A 14,143-nucleotide genomic window follows, 5' to 3' on the forward strand; every position below is an offset into this window, starting at 1 on the left:
ATCACTACTTCATACAAGTGGAGTCAAAGTAACTAGGTAAAAGTAACCCGTTACAAAACCATACATAAAACTTGTGTTCAAGTCACCTCAAGAGATGCACATTTTAAATTTGTATACATTTAACATAATATAGGTTTTTCAGCGCTTCCAATACAAAATTACTTCAGTTCTTAAAGTTGGAATCAATGGTGGAGTCTTCATTTTCATAACATGAACTCAAATCAAAAGACAAATAGAAATTAAAGATAAACCCAAGATATTTACTGGCCATTTATCAAATTAACAGGTCAGTATACCACTAACTTTACAAAAGTGATTATCTGATCTCACTGTGGCACTTTGGGAAGAACTGCTTCAAATCAGATTAATTTTAAAATCTCTTTTCCAAATGTACTTTAAGGAGATTTCTAGCAGCTTTCCAGCTCAATCTCTCCAAAATGACCATTTCTTTCTCTACAAGCATCAACCCAGTTTGACACCAGGGTCATTTCAATCTGAAGTAGTAAAAAAAATAAAAAAAACTTTTGTGATGATTCAAAGGAATAAAAGAAACAGGGAACCTCATTAAAATTAGACATCATGTAAACTTAAAACTAGTTCAAGTCATGGAAATGCTTCCAGACCTTGGACTACATGCGACTCCTATTTAATAGTGCGTTTTACCGTGTTCAGCATTGTTTTGTTTTCTTTTAACCCCAATGGGAAACATCTTTTTGCTCTTTAGCATCAACTCCATTTTCTTTAATATTAATGTTTTCACCTCTGTGCCATCAAAAATAAATTCAGTACAACTTTGTTAAACATTTGTTATTGATTACTTGAGACAAGTAATAACAGTGTGGGTTAATTTCAAATCTTTATTAAATTACAAACTCCAGAAGCTCAGACCATCCTGATCACAGCATCAGTTCAGTAAATCGATAAGGTTCCCATCATCTTCGTGTCGGCGCCTGCAAGAAAGCGGCTCGTCAGACCAAAGTTTCTTCTAATGGACATGTAGGTCTCAAGCTGACCACAAAACCTCAGAAATAATGGAACGGTAAGGGTTATAATCAATATAATCTTCATTTGGCAGAATCTTTTCATCACTGGTTAAATGGCCAGCTTATAGAAACTCCTAAAATGTGTTAATAAGATGAAATCCTTACCGTTGCTTGAGTTCATCTCCTGTAAAGAATGAATGAGAACCTTATTACAGGTCAGCAACCGGTTTTAAAATGTTTCCATTCACTGGGTCGCTCAGTAATATTTTGCATTTGTCTACATTACAGTTCAGGTCAGACATTTGTTTGGACATCACCGAACCCACATTTAATGTTTCACAACAGTGACTCTTTCCTTACCTTAGTTTAAAGTGTCTGCTTTCACGCTGCAGTCCAGAAGCATTGTTGACCTGAAGAGACAAGAGCATTAGTCAGATAAACAATCCAGGAAGGAACAGGACTACCACTGAACCGACCACATCAGCTAGAGCTAATATAACACGTCATGGTTAATCAGTCTTCATTTTGTCATCACAGGTCAGATTATGATCGATCCCAGGTAGAGGTGTGGCTTCTCCTCAACCAGGTGCTCAAGACGTCATTTTTACTCACCTTTCAGTTCAGCTTCCTCCAATATGAGCTGCCACTCCCCTCAGAGGCTCTGGAAACGGAAAAACAAATGTCTTTAAATGACACAACCAGCACTGTGCAATCATCAAATAAATACCAACATCAGATCAGAGAGTTACTTATTTCCTCAACAGGATCAGCGACCTGATTCAAACTCATCACACCTGAACTTCCTTTAGCTTCAACCTGCAGCAGATAAAAATCTTACCAGCGAAGCAGCAGGGAGTCGCATGATGACATCCATTCCTATCAGAAAGCAGGAGATAAAACTGATCAGCTTCGACTTTAATCAACCTGGACATTCAGATATTTGTGTTTGATACGTCAGTTAGGGGTGAAAGACGATATGAGGTCTTCATAGGATTATCAGCTGAACTATGCAGTCATCATTGTATCGAATGTTACTGGAAGATGCATCTTCACTATAAAGCTCACCTTGATCAGCTGCTGCAGACGCTGGTTCCTGAAAAACAAAAAGAAATGTTAGTAAAAAGGTCACTGAGCTAATGTAACCGAGGTTAGGGAAGCCGGTGCATCAGATAGGAGCGAAAGATTGTTCTTCATAGTGATCTGTTGAACTATAAGATCATCACTGCATCAGGTAAAGTGTGTACTTTAGGTCATTTCTAATAAAAACTCACCAACAGATTCAAATCCTGGAGCAGAGGGTATGAGGATGCCAAACACCTGAAGGAGAAACGGGCTGATTACCAAGAGTTAAGATTTAAGCAGAAATATTCATCCTTCTGCTCAAGCTGTGTCAGAATAAAGTCCTCTTTCACTCTTTTTCAGAGAGATTCCCATTGTTTTATAACAAAATTCATCACAGACAGTCATCCAGTAAACATTGAGTACACCTAGTTTGGTCATTACCTGCATCTCAGTCGTTGAAGCGATCAGCGTAGCTGAAAGATAAAGATGAGCAATTTAAAAAAAAAGGATTCAGATTCAACGAGAAAATGCATCACAATCTTTGTGCCTCAGATTATAAATATAGGTGGTTGGAGTATCGTCATCCATCAAGTCGAGAGTAGCAAATAATTGTCATCATTGCAGCACAAGACTATTGAAAAAGTGATCAAAGGCAGACTAATGTTTCACTGAGGTGTTGATCCTGAAATTTTCTCAATTTTGACCTAGGAATAATGTTGACAGTTTAATCAGAAAACTGACTTCTTGGAAAAAGTTACAAAATGTAGCCTAGCCTACCAGTGTTTAGTCCAGGTGAGTAGCTATACATTTTGTTTTTACATTTTTAAAATCTGAATGCAGTTCTTTCATTTTTAGTAGATCATTTAATCTAATGTCTGAAATAAACCAGTTCATGATGGCCAAGTCTTACTTCCATAGCTGCAGATTTATCCCAATGTTCATTTGGCTTGTAGCCTAAACTCGCAGCATATTTAGCTAGAGACACGGGATTACATGAATATGCATTGTATAATACTTTAGCACCAAGATTAACTGGATGTCAGTGCCCAAACTAGTACAGTACATTAATCCAATCCACTGCATTTTGATGAATGAATGACATGAATAATAAAGGTTCAGTTACATAGTCTGCAATTTATTTTTTTGCTATTCAACTTATTTTAAAACAGCTTAAATTCACATGAAACACCAGAGAGATGCATTATTCTGCCTTCAAATATATGTTACAAAGCTGTAGAGCCTTACCTCCATCATACTGGTCCTTCAGCTGCCTGAATTACTCCATAACCTGTGGATGATTTCTCATTAGAACTGATCAGTTTAGCAGATTACACATAAGAGCTGAACTGATGAGGCCTCATTGTTAAAACTTCTCAGAAATCACTTCTGTCCACTACTCTTATAACTTAATCATCGACCTTCACACAGGATGACCCCTACTCAGTGAGGGAAAACTTACACACCTATGCATAAGGTGCAGATTTACAGTAGTCAGATGATCCATGGTTTCCCTAAGCAGAAAATATAAGCAATTAGAACCGTCACACAATTTAGCTTTCGTGAAAACTCGAGCTAATCTAACTTTAAGGAAACTGTTCTCACCATGCCACGTGGCTTCCCATCTCAGCATATCCCACACACCGCCCTGCAAACAAGAAAGCAGAACTTTAATAAATCTTACTGAGCTAAAAGTATTTTTTGCATCATTTAGAAAGCCCCGTCTTCAGGAGGAGCTGCACTGCTAACACCTCCGGCCTGCAGCCAAACTGTCCCATTGAGTCAGAGTGTCGTGTCTCATCACATTAACTCAGATGTCCCTAACAACACGAAATTACATCATTCATCCATGGGACAGCGACTATTTACAGCTACGTTAAGGTGCAGCGAGGCTGGTGTAGTCAGCTACATGCTAACACCAACACGTGGCTGAGGCCTACTGGAGTTTCACCCTAAAACTAAACTTCAACTAAAAGAAAAAAAAAACTTAAAGCTGCATCAACAACACCAAAACTACCCACAAATGATTAATGTGGTCACACAGACAATTAAATAAATAAAAACTGCAGCGGCTAAACTGCAACATCCTTACCTCGGACAGAGACGAAATGGGAGGAAGAAGCTGCTGCGAGAGGTTTATATATATAATCTCGCAAAGGCTCATGGGAAAAAAAGTAGCAAGACATTTAGCGCCATCTGCTGCCTTTCGATTACAATTTCTGCCAAGTTCAATTGTATAAAATAGTTTTAGAAGCACAAGCTTATCCCTCAGGACGTTCTGTCAAGAACAAATAACTATTCTAAAAGGAAGTCTATATTTGAAATATGTTTGACCCTCTGACATGTGACAAAAAATACTTAGAATAATGTGCTTAAGACATACTGATGATGAATCCGCCTGCAAGCATACATTATGCATTACTTACATGTTCATTTCTAACTAATACAAACATACTAGCCATTACAGTTTTTCCTGTTGTGGCTATGTTTATTAAATACTACGATTTTCTTTCTTTGCCCATATGTATGGGCATTGACTCATATATATGAGTGAATGCTACTCACCATGAGTGAGTGAGTAGCATTAAACTACGCACTCATGGTTATTGTAGAGCTGCTAAAATATTCTAAATAAAAAGTTTTTTTTTAACTGATTAGCAGTAATTAACAATGAGACCAACATTAATATACTGAACCACTTCAAATTAGACCAGTAAATTGTGAAGAGCCGGTGGAGATAACTCACCCATTTCAATGAGCTGTGATGCTGCAGAGATGCTTCTAAGGAAGCAAACATATTTCTTTGTTTTCAAGAACACCTTAGAAAAATTGCAGCTTTTAAGGGCTAGGAAGACATTTTCCCTAACCAGGCCAATGGTCATCAGAAGATGTCAGTTTTCTGAGTGAGGGTCATGAAGCCCTGGTTGGACTTTGAGAGTTTTTTCCTGGGCAAAGATGAATTCTGGTCTTTAGTCACTCAAAACTAAGATTTACCTGTCTGATCGTAAATGAGGTAGTCTTCATTTAAAATACAAAAGGCCCCAGATCAGCACCCTAGCAGTCAAGCATGGTGGTGGGAACATAAGGCTGTGGGCGTGTTTTTCAGCCACCGAGACCAAAGCAAGTGACATCATAAAAAAAGACAAGATGATCCCCTCTTAAGCTTGGTCTCATTACCTTTAGATGGATGCCGTTCTCATTTCCTATCAAACATCTTTCCAGTGGTATAAAAACAACTTCAAATCTGGAAAGGACATAAATAATTTTGGGTTTTACTGCAACAGCTACAGCACTCAACCTGAACAGTTCCCATTTCTACTCCTATTTTCATTATTGCCATATTACCGTAGTTGACCTATGTTGTAATTTATTCAACAAGGAAGAGAAGGAAAGTACATCTTATTATGAAGCTTTGATCCACAATACTAAACATATATTAAAAAACAACTTTACAGCAGTTATGAAAGAAGGTGACCTAAAAAAATAAATAGACCAAATCTGACAGGAAATAACTCTCAGAGATTTAATATAATGCTTCAATAATCAGGAGAGTCAGATACAATCAATGGTTATGATGAGAAGGAAATAAAAAAAAAATACATTTGTTTCGATTGCTTCTATCAGGCAATACTGAAATGAAAGGCAAGGCCTCTATTCAACAACTTATACAAAAAACATGGAGAGAAGAAAAAGACAGAAGCAAAGCTTCAAATTGAGCTTAAGACCAGGTGGACAATTACAAAGGCCTTTTCATTTGTGTTGATGTTACTGAAATTTCCGGATCAGCAGTAAGTTTATTTCAAGTTGTTTTTTTTTGGTCTTTGTATCAATTGATAATTAACTACTTCAACTACTAATAAGAGGGATTGTTTTTGTCATTGTTCAGCATGTTGTGATGATATTTTTTTAAAACCCCCCCAAGTTCAGATCCAAACTATAGTTTTAAATAGTAAAATCAGCAGTGAGTCGGTGATCAAAAGGCTTAGTATTGACCAGCATGTGGTTCTGGATGTAAAAGCACAGAAATATAAAACAACAGAAACCAGTCGGATGCGTCTACTCTGCTGGCTCATTTTGAGAGAGCTTTAAGATGAGAAGATGATCTGCAGGACAAATGGGAGACTTTACATCCTCACTATGGAGAAAGAACAACATGTAAACAATCAGTTTTGTTCAGGAATGCCTTCAGGTAACTGTTTGCTGTGCAGCTCAAAGTCCCTCCACTCTCTTTTTCTTTAAACTTTATATTTCTTTTTTTTGGCATAACTGGCACTGAAACTTTGAATTGCATATATTCCTTTAATATATATATATATATCTCACCTCTCCTAATCAGTGGATTTAGATGCCATGGCTCATGTTTTGCTTCTGGTTAACACTAAAGATACAAAAAAAAAAAAAAAAAAAAAAAAAAAAAAAAAAAAAAAAAACTAAATTGGCCACGCTGAAATGAAAACAAAACGATGAAAAGCAAAATGGAATGACTCCTAAAGACGGAAAGCCATCAAAGTTTATATCCCCAATAGTTATATAGTATTGCCAGAAAAAAAAAATGGAACAAAAAAAATTTAGAAATAAAAAAAAGAATATATATTTTCCTTATATGTATATCTATATATAAAGATCAGTTTGAACTAGTTGCAGGCAAGCAGAGAAGTTCTCTCCCGCCGCTTTAGGATCGATCCGCTCCACTGCTATAAGGCTGTCAGACTCTGGGAGGGTGCAGCAGCTTTCTTTCCTCAGTCAGATTCCCTGAGATGTAGAGCGCCGGTTATTTTTTAATCAAGCTTCACTTGAATTGTACACCATCAGTCACAAACCTCTTGCTCCCCTTTACATAATGAAACACAAAAACATGTATATTGGAAACCAAGTGCTTCTCCGGATCATCGAGAGTGTGGATCTAAAGCTGATGGTCGACTCTTGCGTCCCCTCTCAGCGGTGCCGAGTCTCACGTAGGGGAGAGGGAGGAAGGGATGGGATCAATGGCCAGCAAAGAGGAAATTGCCCAAGTAAGGAGAAGAGCTCATGTTTACATCTTTGATGCTTTCATTCATTTCCATTTTTTTATACAGTCAGATGCAAAGCAGTGTACAGGTTCAACCAGTCATCCCAAGGCTTGAATAAGAAGTGTTGGTTTTTTTTTTTGCAAAAGAGTTCTTATGAAGACTCTTATGTCTGTGCAGATTTCTTTTTGCACTTCTGTGTTTATCAGAGCGGCGTGGCGTTCTCAGTGCCTTTGAGAGGCTAATCTCTTTAAAAGCGGCTCATCGTAGATCCAGCACTCCCCGTCCTCATGGAACAGCTGGGAAAAAAGACAGGGGGCAAATCATTCATTTTAAACAACTGTATAAAGATGTCATCTTGAAACGGCAACTCTAACAGAAACATTTTATAACACTTTAAATCTCCTGTACAACTAAAACATCAAGTTTTACTTTTACCAATCGCTTTGAGAGAAAATGGCATATCCGCTAGCTCGGAAAAGAATTAATAAACTTAAAAGTTTTTCCACATCCAAATCAAACATTTCAATGTATTTCAATGAGGTTTTATGTGATAAAATGGATTCAACTAAGACACTGGGTTGCCACCAGGGCAAAGCTAGGCCGGAATGGCAGCAGACAGGCGTGCGTGTATGCGTGTGTCTGCTCTGGACTTTTGGATGCGGGCCTGGAGTCCAGAAGGCTAAAGTCAAACCAAGCCAGTTCTCTTTACCAAGTACAATGAAAGAACTGCAGAGGGACGAGATAAAGTTATTCACGCTTCGTTTTGTTTAGAACAGGTGGAAAAGACTGTCCAGAGGAGTAAAGATGATCGTTACAGCGCCTCCTGTTGTTCAGACAGTGAAACATCCAGACAGTATTTCTGCTAAGTGTCAAGGTAATTAAAGTTGGCAATTATTCTGATTGTGTATGCCTGGTTGTTACTTACAATTGTCATTATTCCCATTACTATCAATAGGTCTGTTACCATTTTGTCTATGTAATATAATTTATTTGACGGCTCTTTAGCCCCGTATATTGAACAAGCAGATGGATATTATAATTTCTCTGTCCTGTTTGAAATAAATTAATCAAATTAAAGCTGTGGATTTGTGGCAAGAAGCCACGTAAACGAAGGCAGAAAGCCTCACCCTAGTTTCCCACTGCTGCTCCTTCTCCTTCCTCTCTCTGGCCTCGGCTCTTTGCTTCTCCTCCAGACGATGTTTGGCCTCTGTTGCTCTATCGATGTCTTTGAGCTTCAGGTTCAGGGTCACATCTCTCCATAGCCTAGAGCACAAACCAGGGTTAAAAATGCTCTTGTCTGGATAGAGATATTTAAGAAGTTCACTTAAAATTTGCAGCCAACTTTACCTCCGGGACTCATACTCAAGTTGGTCCTCCAGTTTTCTCACTTTCTTCTTTATGATGGCCATTTTCTTAGTGTCTATGAACGTCACGTTCTCCTGGGATCATAGAAAACATTTAGGTGTTACTTAATGTGATGGAGGGTTAAGGCAGGATATATACTTGTTTGTTGGCAATTTTGTCTTTTTTTTTTTTTTTTGCCAGAAACTGGCCTATTTTTGAGACACTTTTTGCAAACATTTACTCAATTGGTTAGTTCCACACTAATCAGTATATAAATATGGAACCTAAAGAAAGCACAGAGTTAAAGAAAGAAAGAGAAAGATGTGGGGATCCATTATAAGATGGACAAACTGGTCAGAGAAAGTAGTTTTTAGAGATTCAAGTGTTTATCAAGCTGACAAACCATGGAATAAAGTATATTTCTGAAACTGGTAAACACTTAAATCATATTCCATATTTTTATAGGTTTCCTTTAATTTTTGCTTTTTTTCCCCCATAAATGCTCATTACAACTTCAGATCTCAACATACACAACAAATAACCTTGATTTTTTTTTTTTTTTTTTTTAAACATTCAGTTTTATAAATATAAAGTCTTTAACTTCAGAAAGACGTTGTAGCAGTTTATTTTCAGAAAAGTAAAAATTACAAAGCTGCCTGGGTTTCATCTGAGGTGGAAGTGTTACAAATCAGCAGCAACATCAATTGTGATGAATTCTCGTTTTCTGTGTCAAGTTGTCAGAAATTGTCAAATTTCTCACCTGGATACAAGAAGTCGTTTTCTAAAGATGGCTACATGTTTATGTACAAATATATACTTTCCATTTTTTTAAAATAAATGCCACCATTCGCTTTGGTCCACATAAAAAGAGATTTTCTAAACTCTTTACTCCTTTATTTCCAGACTTAATAAAAAAAGGAAATTTTTCCAGATAGGGATTGTTCCAAATTGACAAGAATTTGAGTTCAATAAATTCAGGAGGGTTAAAACTGCGCAGGAACTTTACTATACGAGTTTGTTTAGGAATCATGTTGAGCAAGTTTACCGGCCCACCCGGACCGCGGAGGGGATTTGTTGCTGTAAGCAAATATCATAAAAACAATAATAATATTCCTGAGCAAAGGGGGAAAAAAGAAGAAGAAACAACTCACTCCAGTTGCCAGCTTGGAATACATCACTGCGTTCCATTCTCCTTCAATGGAGCAGAAAGATTTCTTGTCATTTGGCGCACTGGGGGAAAATAAAATGCAGAAAAATGTTAAAATCGAGCCCCACACACCTGGAAAAAATTGAGTTTGTAAGTTGTTGCAAAGCTTCATCAGTCATCTTACAAAATTTCTGCCGTGACCCTGTGCTTCTTCCCGCCGTAGAAAGGTTTGGTGTGGAACATGATGGTGGCGCTGTAGCCCGTCTTGGAGCAGGATATGTTGCACTCTCCACCCAGCTCCACCCACGGTACTGTCAGAATTGACCTGCGGAGACGGTCTAATGATCAGAGAGGTCCACTGCAACCAACGTCCAGAGACGGCACGGTGCAGCACATACCTGCCATATCCATTAGGGAAGGTGAGGATGTAATGCTCATCATGCTCCAAACATGACACACAGCCTAGATAGCAGCCAGAACATAAATATCAATACATAATTATTATTCTGTGCGAGCTTGTTGTGTTTGAGGAGGAGCCTCCTTCACCTTGACCGATGTTGTGGACGCCTATAGACATGCCGAGAAACTTCGACTTCGTCCAGATGTGAGCGTTGAACTGGATCTTCTTCCTTACACACTCCGCGTAAAATGCAGAAACTACATGGAGAATAAAAGAACAAGATGATGGCAACGTGAACGAAAAACCAGCCAGATGAAAAGCTGCTTTAGGCAAAACGTCTCAGTTTTCTGGATCTTAATCCCTGAAAGGTTGAGCAGAGAATGCTGAGACGAGGATGCTTGGCGACTTACTGGGTGGGTGGTGAGAGACCTGCTCCGCCACAAAACATACACTGTTGGGAGAAGACCAGGGAACTGGACCGTCTGATACCGACTCCTGGAAAAGTCCAACAAAGCACAAGTCAGACAGAAGGAACATTAAACGCTAACCTGCTACTTTGTGTCGGATCATTTCATAAAGTCCTAATAAGGACATTAAAATTCCTGGAGATCAAATTTGAAAAAGTTTAAATATTTATGCAAGGCCGTGTAAAAGTCTAAAATAAAGTCAGGATTTTCTCACCGTGGGTGGAGAAGCTTCTTCTTTCTCATTCGGAAGATCCCAGTGGCAGAAGAAGACTTCACCCAGGATCGGGTTGTAAGGTTTTTTGGCCACTGAGTCGTTCCTGCCTGCATGGAAAGCGGACAGGTACCACTTCACCACCTGAACCATGCGTTCCCTGGGCTCCGGTTGGTCGGCGATACTAGTCAGGCATGCAGAACAATAAGGTTAAAAGACCGTTACAAGTTCTGCATCACGGATCCTCTGCAGAAAGAGTCGTCACAGTGTACGCACCTTACAAATAAATCAGGATGTGCAAAAAAGTCTGCATACATCTCCAACAAGGATCTCCTCTCTAGGATGAAAGTAGGCAGGACCACCTGGCACAGAGTGAAACAGGGACGAGATAAATTTAACATTTATATTACAGCACAAAACTTCAGGGTGGAGCGGCAGAATATCGGGTGCTTACTTTAGTGAGGTCCATGCCTAAACGGACTTGTGAGAGCAGATGCATGATTACGCTCTTGTGCTCTTCCACAGACTCTCCCTCCGTGTCGTCATCACGGTCGTCATGGCTGTCAAACATGTCTAAGAACAGCAGCAGATCTCTCAGTTAACTGGAACATCAGTAATCTGCCTTTATCCTACTATTGGATGAGTTCAGCAAATCTCCTTGTATACAGTGCCTATAAAAAGTATTCACCAGAGTATGACTGTATCTCAAGTGATTGGTTAGTTAGTATTTACTGGATGCAAAAGAACAGCCCAACCAATCAGAGAAAATATTAAAAAGTCAGGAGATGGATACAAAAAAATTCCCCCAGAGTTCAGTTCATTCCATCATCAATTAGAAGGAATTTGTATAAATCTTCATAGCTCAACAGTCCATCCTCACAAACTGAGTGACCACGCAAGGAGACTAGCGAGAGCTGATTAGAAGATGTACTGAAATAACCATGAGGCAATCTGGGAATAAAAGCCTAGAAAAACTTTAAAATTCAGCAAAAACTTCAGCTAGGAGAAGTGCAAAAGATGGCCGACATCTCAGAAGATACAGGCAGTCTATTGGGATATGTGCCTGCCACACTTCTGATTTTTATTAGTAAAAAACGTAAAAGAAAAATTGGTGATCATGTGTTTTTCCTGTTCTTTCATAATTAGAAACTACTTCATTCATGATCATCTGTCATATGAAATTTGTAGCTAAATGAATTGAAGTTTGTGGTTGTAAGGGGGAAAAAAAAGTGAAACAGCATAAAATATTTTAGCAGGCTCCTGTACTTTTGACATGTTGAAAACAACATTTGCTACAACTTTCCAGTACTTAACAGGAGCTTCAGCTATAAGCTTAATGAACATTTTGAATGTATTTTTTAATATCTTTTCACTATTGTCTGTCTGTTACCTGCATCTGTGGTGCCGTTTGACATGTTTGAGTTGAAGGACTCTGTGGTTGCGGGCCGTTTTAACGATGTTTCTTCGTTAGCGGGGGTGGAGGCAGCAGGAGGCCCTGAGGGACTGGGGGCAAGACGAGGAGACAGAGGACAAAAAAAGAAGACGGAGGAATGAGGTGATTAAGCTGACGTACAGAGGAGATCTTAGAGGAAGCCGTTAATACTGAAGCTGGTGATGCAGCGGGACTTTTAAGGAGTCCAAGCAAAACTCCCCCACCTGAAATGACTATCCTGCTTTCAATGCACAAAATAAATCCAAAGTAGGTGGTGGAAGATACAAAAACACTCACTCTGCGCAGTGTTTGGGTGAAGTGCTGCTCTGGTAATACTCGTCAGCATCGTAAAACTCATCCTCGCTGGAGGAGTAGGAGAAGTCTGGCACTGAGTGTGACGGCAGGGGGATGTGAGCTGGAGAGGCGACGCCGCTGCTGGGGCCGGACGGGCCACTCCCTGATGGACCCCAAAAACACAAGAGCAGACATCAGAGTTGGTATGATGGACGGCTCGGCTCCATTTATGATGGATAAATCAACTGGAGGATGAGCAAGCAGTGCACAGAAGCATTAACATAGTGACTCTGCTGCCTCTGCAGAGCATAATGACTGCACAGTCAGGCATGGAGCGAGCATCCTTAATGCACAGCACAGCGTTTTAACACCGCTGCGTCAGCACAGGAGACACACAGGCTGCAAACTTTGCTTCTGGACGTGGCTCCTTTAATTTACCTAATGTTCACCGCCGACGGCGTGCAACAATAAATAATAACAGTTTTTCTCCTCAAGTGGTTTTCCTTCTCATTTTGTTCAACGATTTAATCACATTACATGAAAATAGTTTTGAAATAAACTCACTGCAGGAGAAACAAACACTCTTCCAATGAGTTGGGATACGTGGCTGTGCTTCTTTTACATCAATATCTTTAAAGTCGACATGTTTTAAAGCAACTTTTTCTTTTTGGGATAAAATGTTCTTTGTGACTTTTACTATATATTACATCATTAAGCCATCATTTATATATTGAAAATGTATAGTTTTACATTTGGAACAGCATTTATCTATTGGCTTACGACGCATCTGAAAAATAAAAAGTCTGGATGAGCTTCGGTTATTTTTAATGTTCAAAGACAATATATAGATTTAGTAAAAAGCACATTAAAAATATTGATTTGTAGCACCAAAGAAATAACCTGTAGGGAATGAAGCAATTTAATCATCTAATAAAGATATAAAAAACACGATTAATTCACAGTTTGGTGGGATATAAACCAGAAGTTGACATCACCGTTTACTTTTCTTAAACTACTGTGAAAACCCCCATTGTTAGAGAGATTTAACATTTTTTTAAATCTTTAAACATGGATAAGAGTTTTCAATGTTCCATCTCTGTTATATTTTTAATGTAGAAAAACAAAAAAACTAACTTGTACACTTTTGCTGTGAAAATAGGCTAACAATGAAAACCTACCTGTGCTGTTGGGAGTTGGGGTCTGCAGACTCCCCATCACTGTGACCACGGGACCAACAGGCAACGTGGAGGGTCGTTGGTCTGATTTACACACCTGAGAAGCGTCTGTTGCAGAAAAACAAAAGAGAAAGCAGACGAGTTTGAACAGACGCCCTAGAAGGAAGCCAGATGATATTAAAACCAGCATCTCATCATGAGAGACGCTGCAGACGTAGGCGCCAGCTGCGGTTTGGGGCAGCTGGTATTTTGCGCTCTTTGTTTTCACAGCATTCTTAACAGTCAGGTCAGAGTCCTCCAGTTAAACTTTGTCTCATCCGAGCATTTTGTACAATAAAACCAGGAACAAACTCAAGTTTCAAGAAAGTTTACATCTCACCGATTTCGCTGTAAAATAAAATTAAAAAAAAACCGCAAGTATTTTGCGTGCAGATTACTTAAAAATTGAACAACAGGGGGAGCATTATCACCTTTGAGTTGATCATGAAATATAAACCATTTATCAGAGTGTGACAGTGTGCGAGTACCTGTAGGTAGCGTGGTCTGTGTTGGCATTGTGGTGTTGACTACAGGGTCCAGGGGGGGCTGGTAGATCCCATCCACTGGGTTGATGGTGCTCTGT

General features: G+C 39.0%; 1 protein-coding gene and 1 long non-coding RNA gene across 4 annotated transcripts in view; both read right to left on the minus strand.

Annotated features, from left to right (window-relative positions):
- Window positions 1–837: 837 nt before the first annotated feature.
- Window positions 838–4,192, minus strand: LOC103138476 (uncharacterized). Its single transcript, XR_476286.2, has 12 exons — window positions 4,135–4,192; window positions 3,648–3,690; window positions 3,509–3,556; window positions 3,291–3,333; window positions 2,487–2,518; window positions 2,255–2,300; window positions 2,049–2,076; window positions 1,822–1,859; window positions 1,596–1,644; window positions 1,344–1,393; window positions 1,149–1,167; window positions 838–950 (listed from the first exon to the last, which is right to left on the minus strand). It is a non-coding gene; the product is annotated as an uncharacterized LOC103138476 (long non-coding RNA).
- Window positions 4,193–5,551: 1,359 nt separating this feature from the next.
- Window positions 5,552–14,143, minus strand: part of osbpl9 (oxysterol binding protein-like 9) — a 34,656-nt gene continuing 26,064 nt past the window's right edge. For all 3 annotated transcript variants that reach the window (XM_007552673.2, XM_007552672.2, XM_007552674.2), the window contains 15 exons: window positions 14,049–14,139; window positions 13,525–13,629; window positions 12,350–12,509; window positions 12,011–12,123; window positions 11,075–11,193; window positions 10,897–10,982; window positions 10,624–10,804; window positions 10,353–10,437; window positions 10,089–10,199; window positions 9,941–10,004; window positions 9,727–9,867; window positions 9,547–9,625; window positions 8,399–8,490; window positions 8,179–8,314; window positions 5,552–7,347 (listed from right to left, as the gene is read on the minus strand). In XM_007552673.2, the coding sequence (XP_007552735.1) occupies window positions 7,273–7,347; window positions 8,179–8,314; window positions 8,399–8,490; window positions 9,547–9,625; window positions 9,727–9,867; window positions 9,941–10,004; window positions 10,089–10,199; window positions 10,353–10,437; window positions 10,624–10,804; window positions 10,897–10,982; window positions 11,075–11,193; window positions 12,011–12,123; window positions 12,350–12,509; window positions 13,525–13,629; window positions 14,049–14,139 (1,638 nt within the window). In that variant the 3' untranslated portion in view covers window positions 5,552–7,272. The remainder of the gene's footprint in view (window positions 7,348–8,178; window positions 8,315–8,398; window positions 8,491–9,546; window positions 9,626–9,726; window positions 9,868–9,940; window positions 10,005–10,088; window positions 10,200–10,352; window positions 10,438–10,623; window positions 10,805–10,896; window positions 10,983–11,074; window positions 11,194–12,010; window positions 12,124–12,349; window positions 12,510–13,524; window positions 13,630–14,048; window positions 14,140–14,143) is intronic.

This window comes from Poecilia formosa, unplaced genomic scaffold, assembly GCF_000485575.1.
Source record: "Poecilia formosa unplaced genomic scaffold, Poecilia_formosa-5.1.2 Scaffold52, whole genome shotgun sequence".
NCBI classification, from domain to species: Eukaryota; Metazoa; Chordata; class Actinopteri; order Cyprinodontiformes; family Poeciliidae; genus Poecilia; species Poecilia formosa.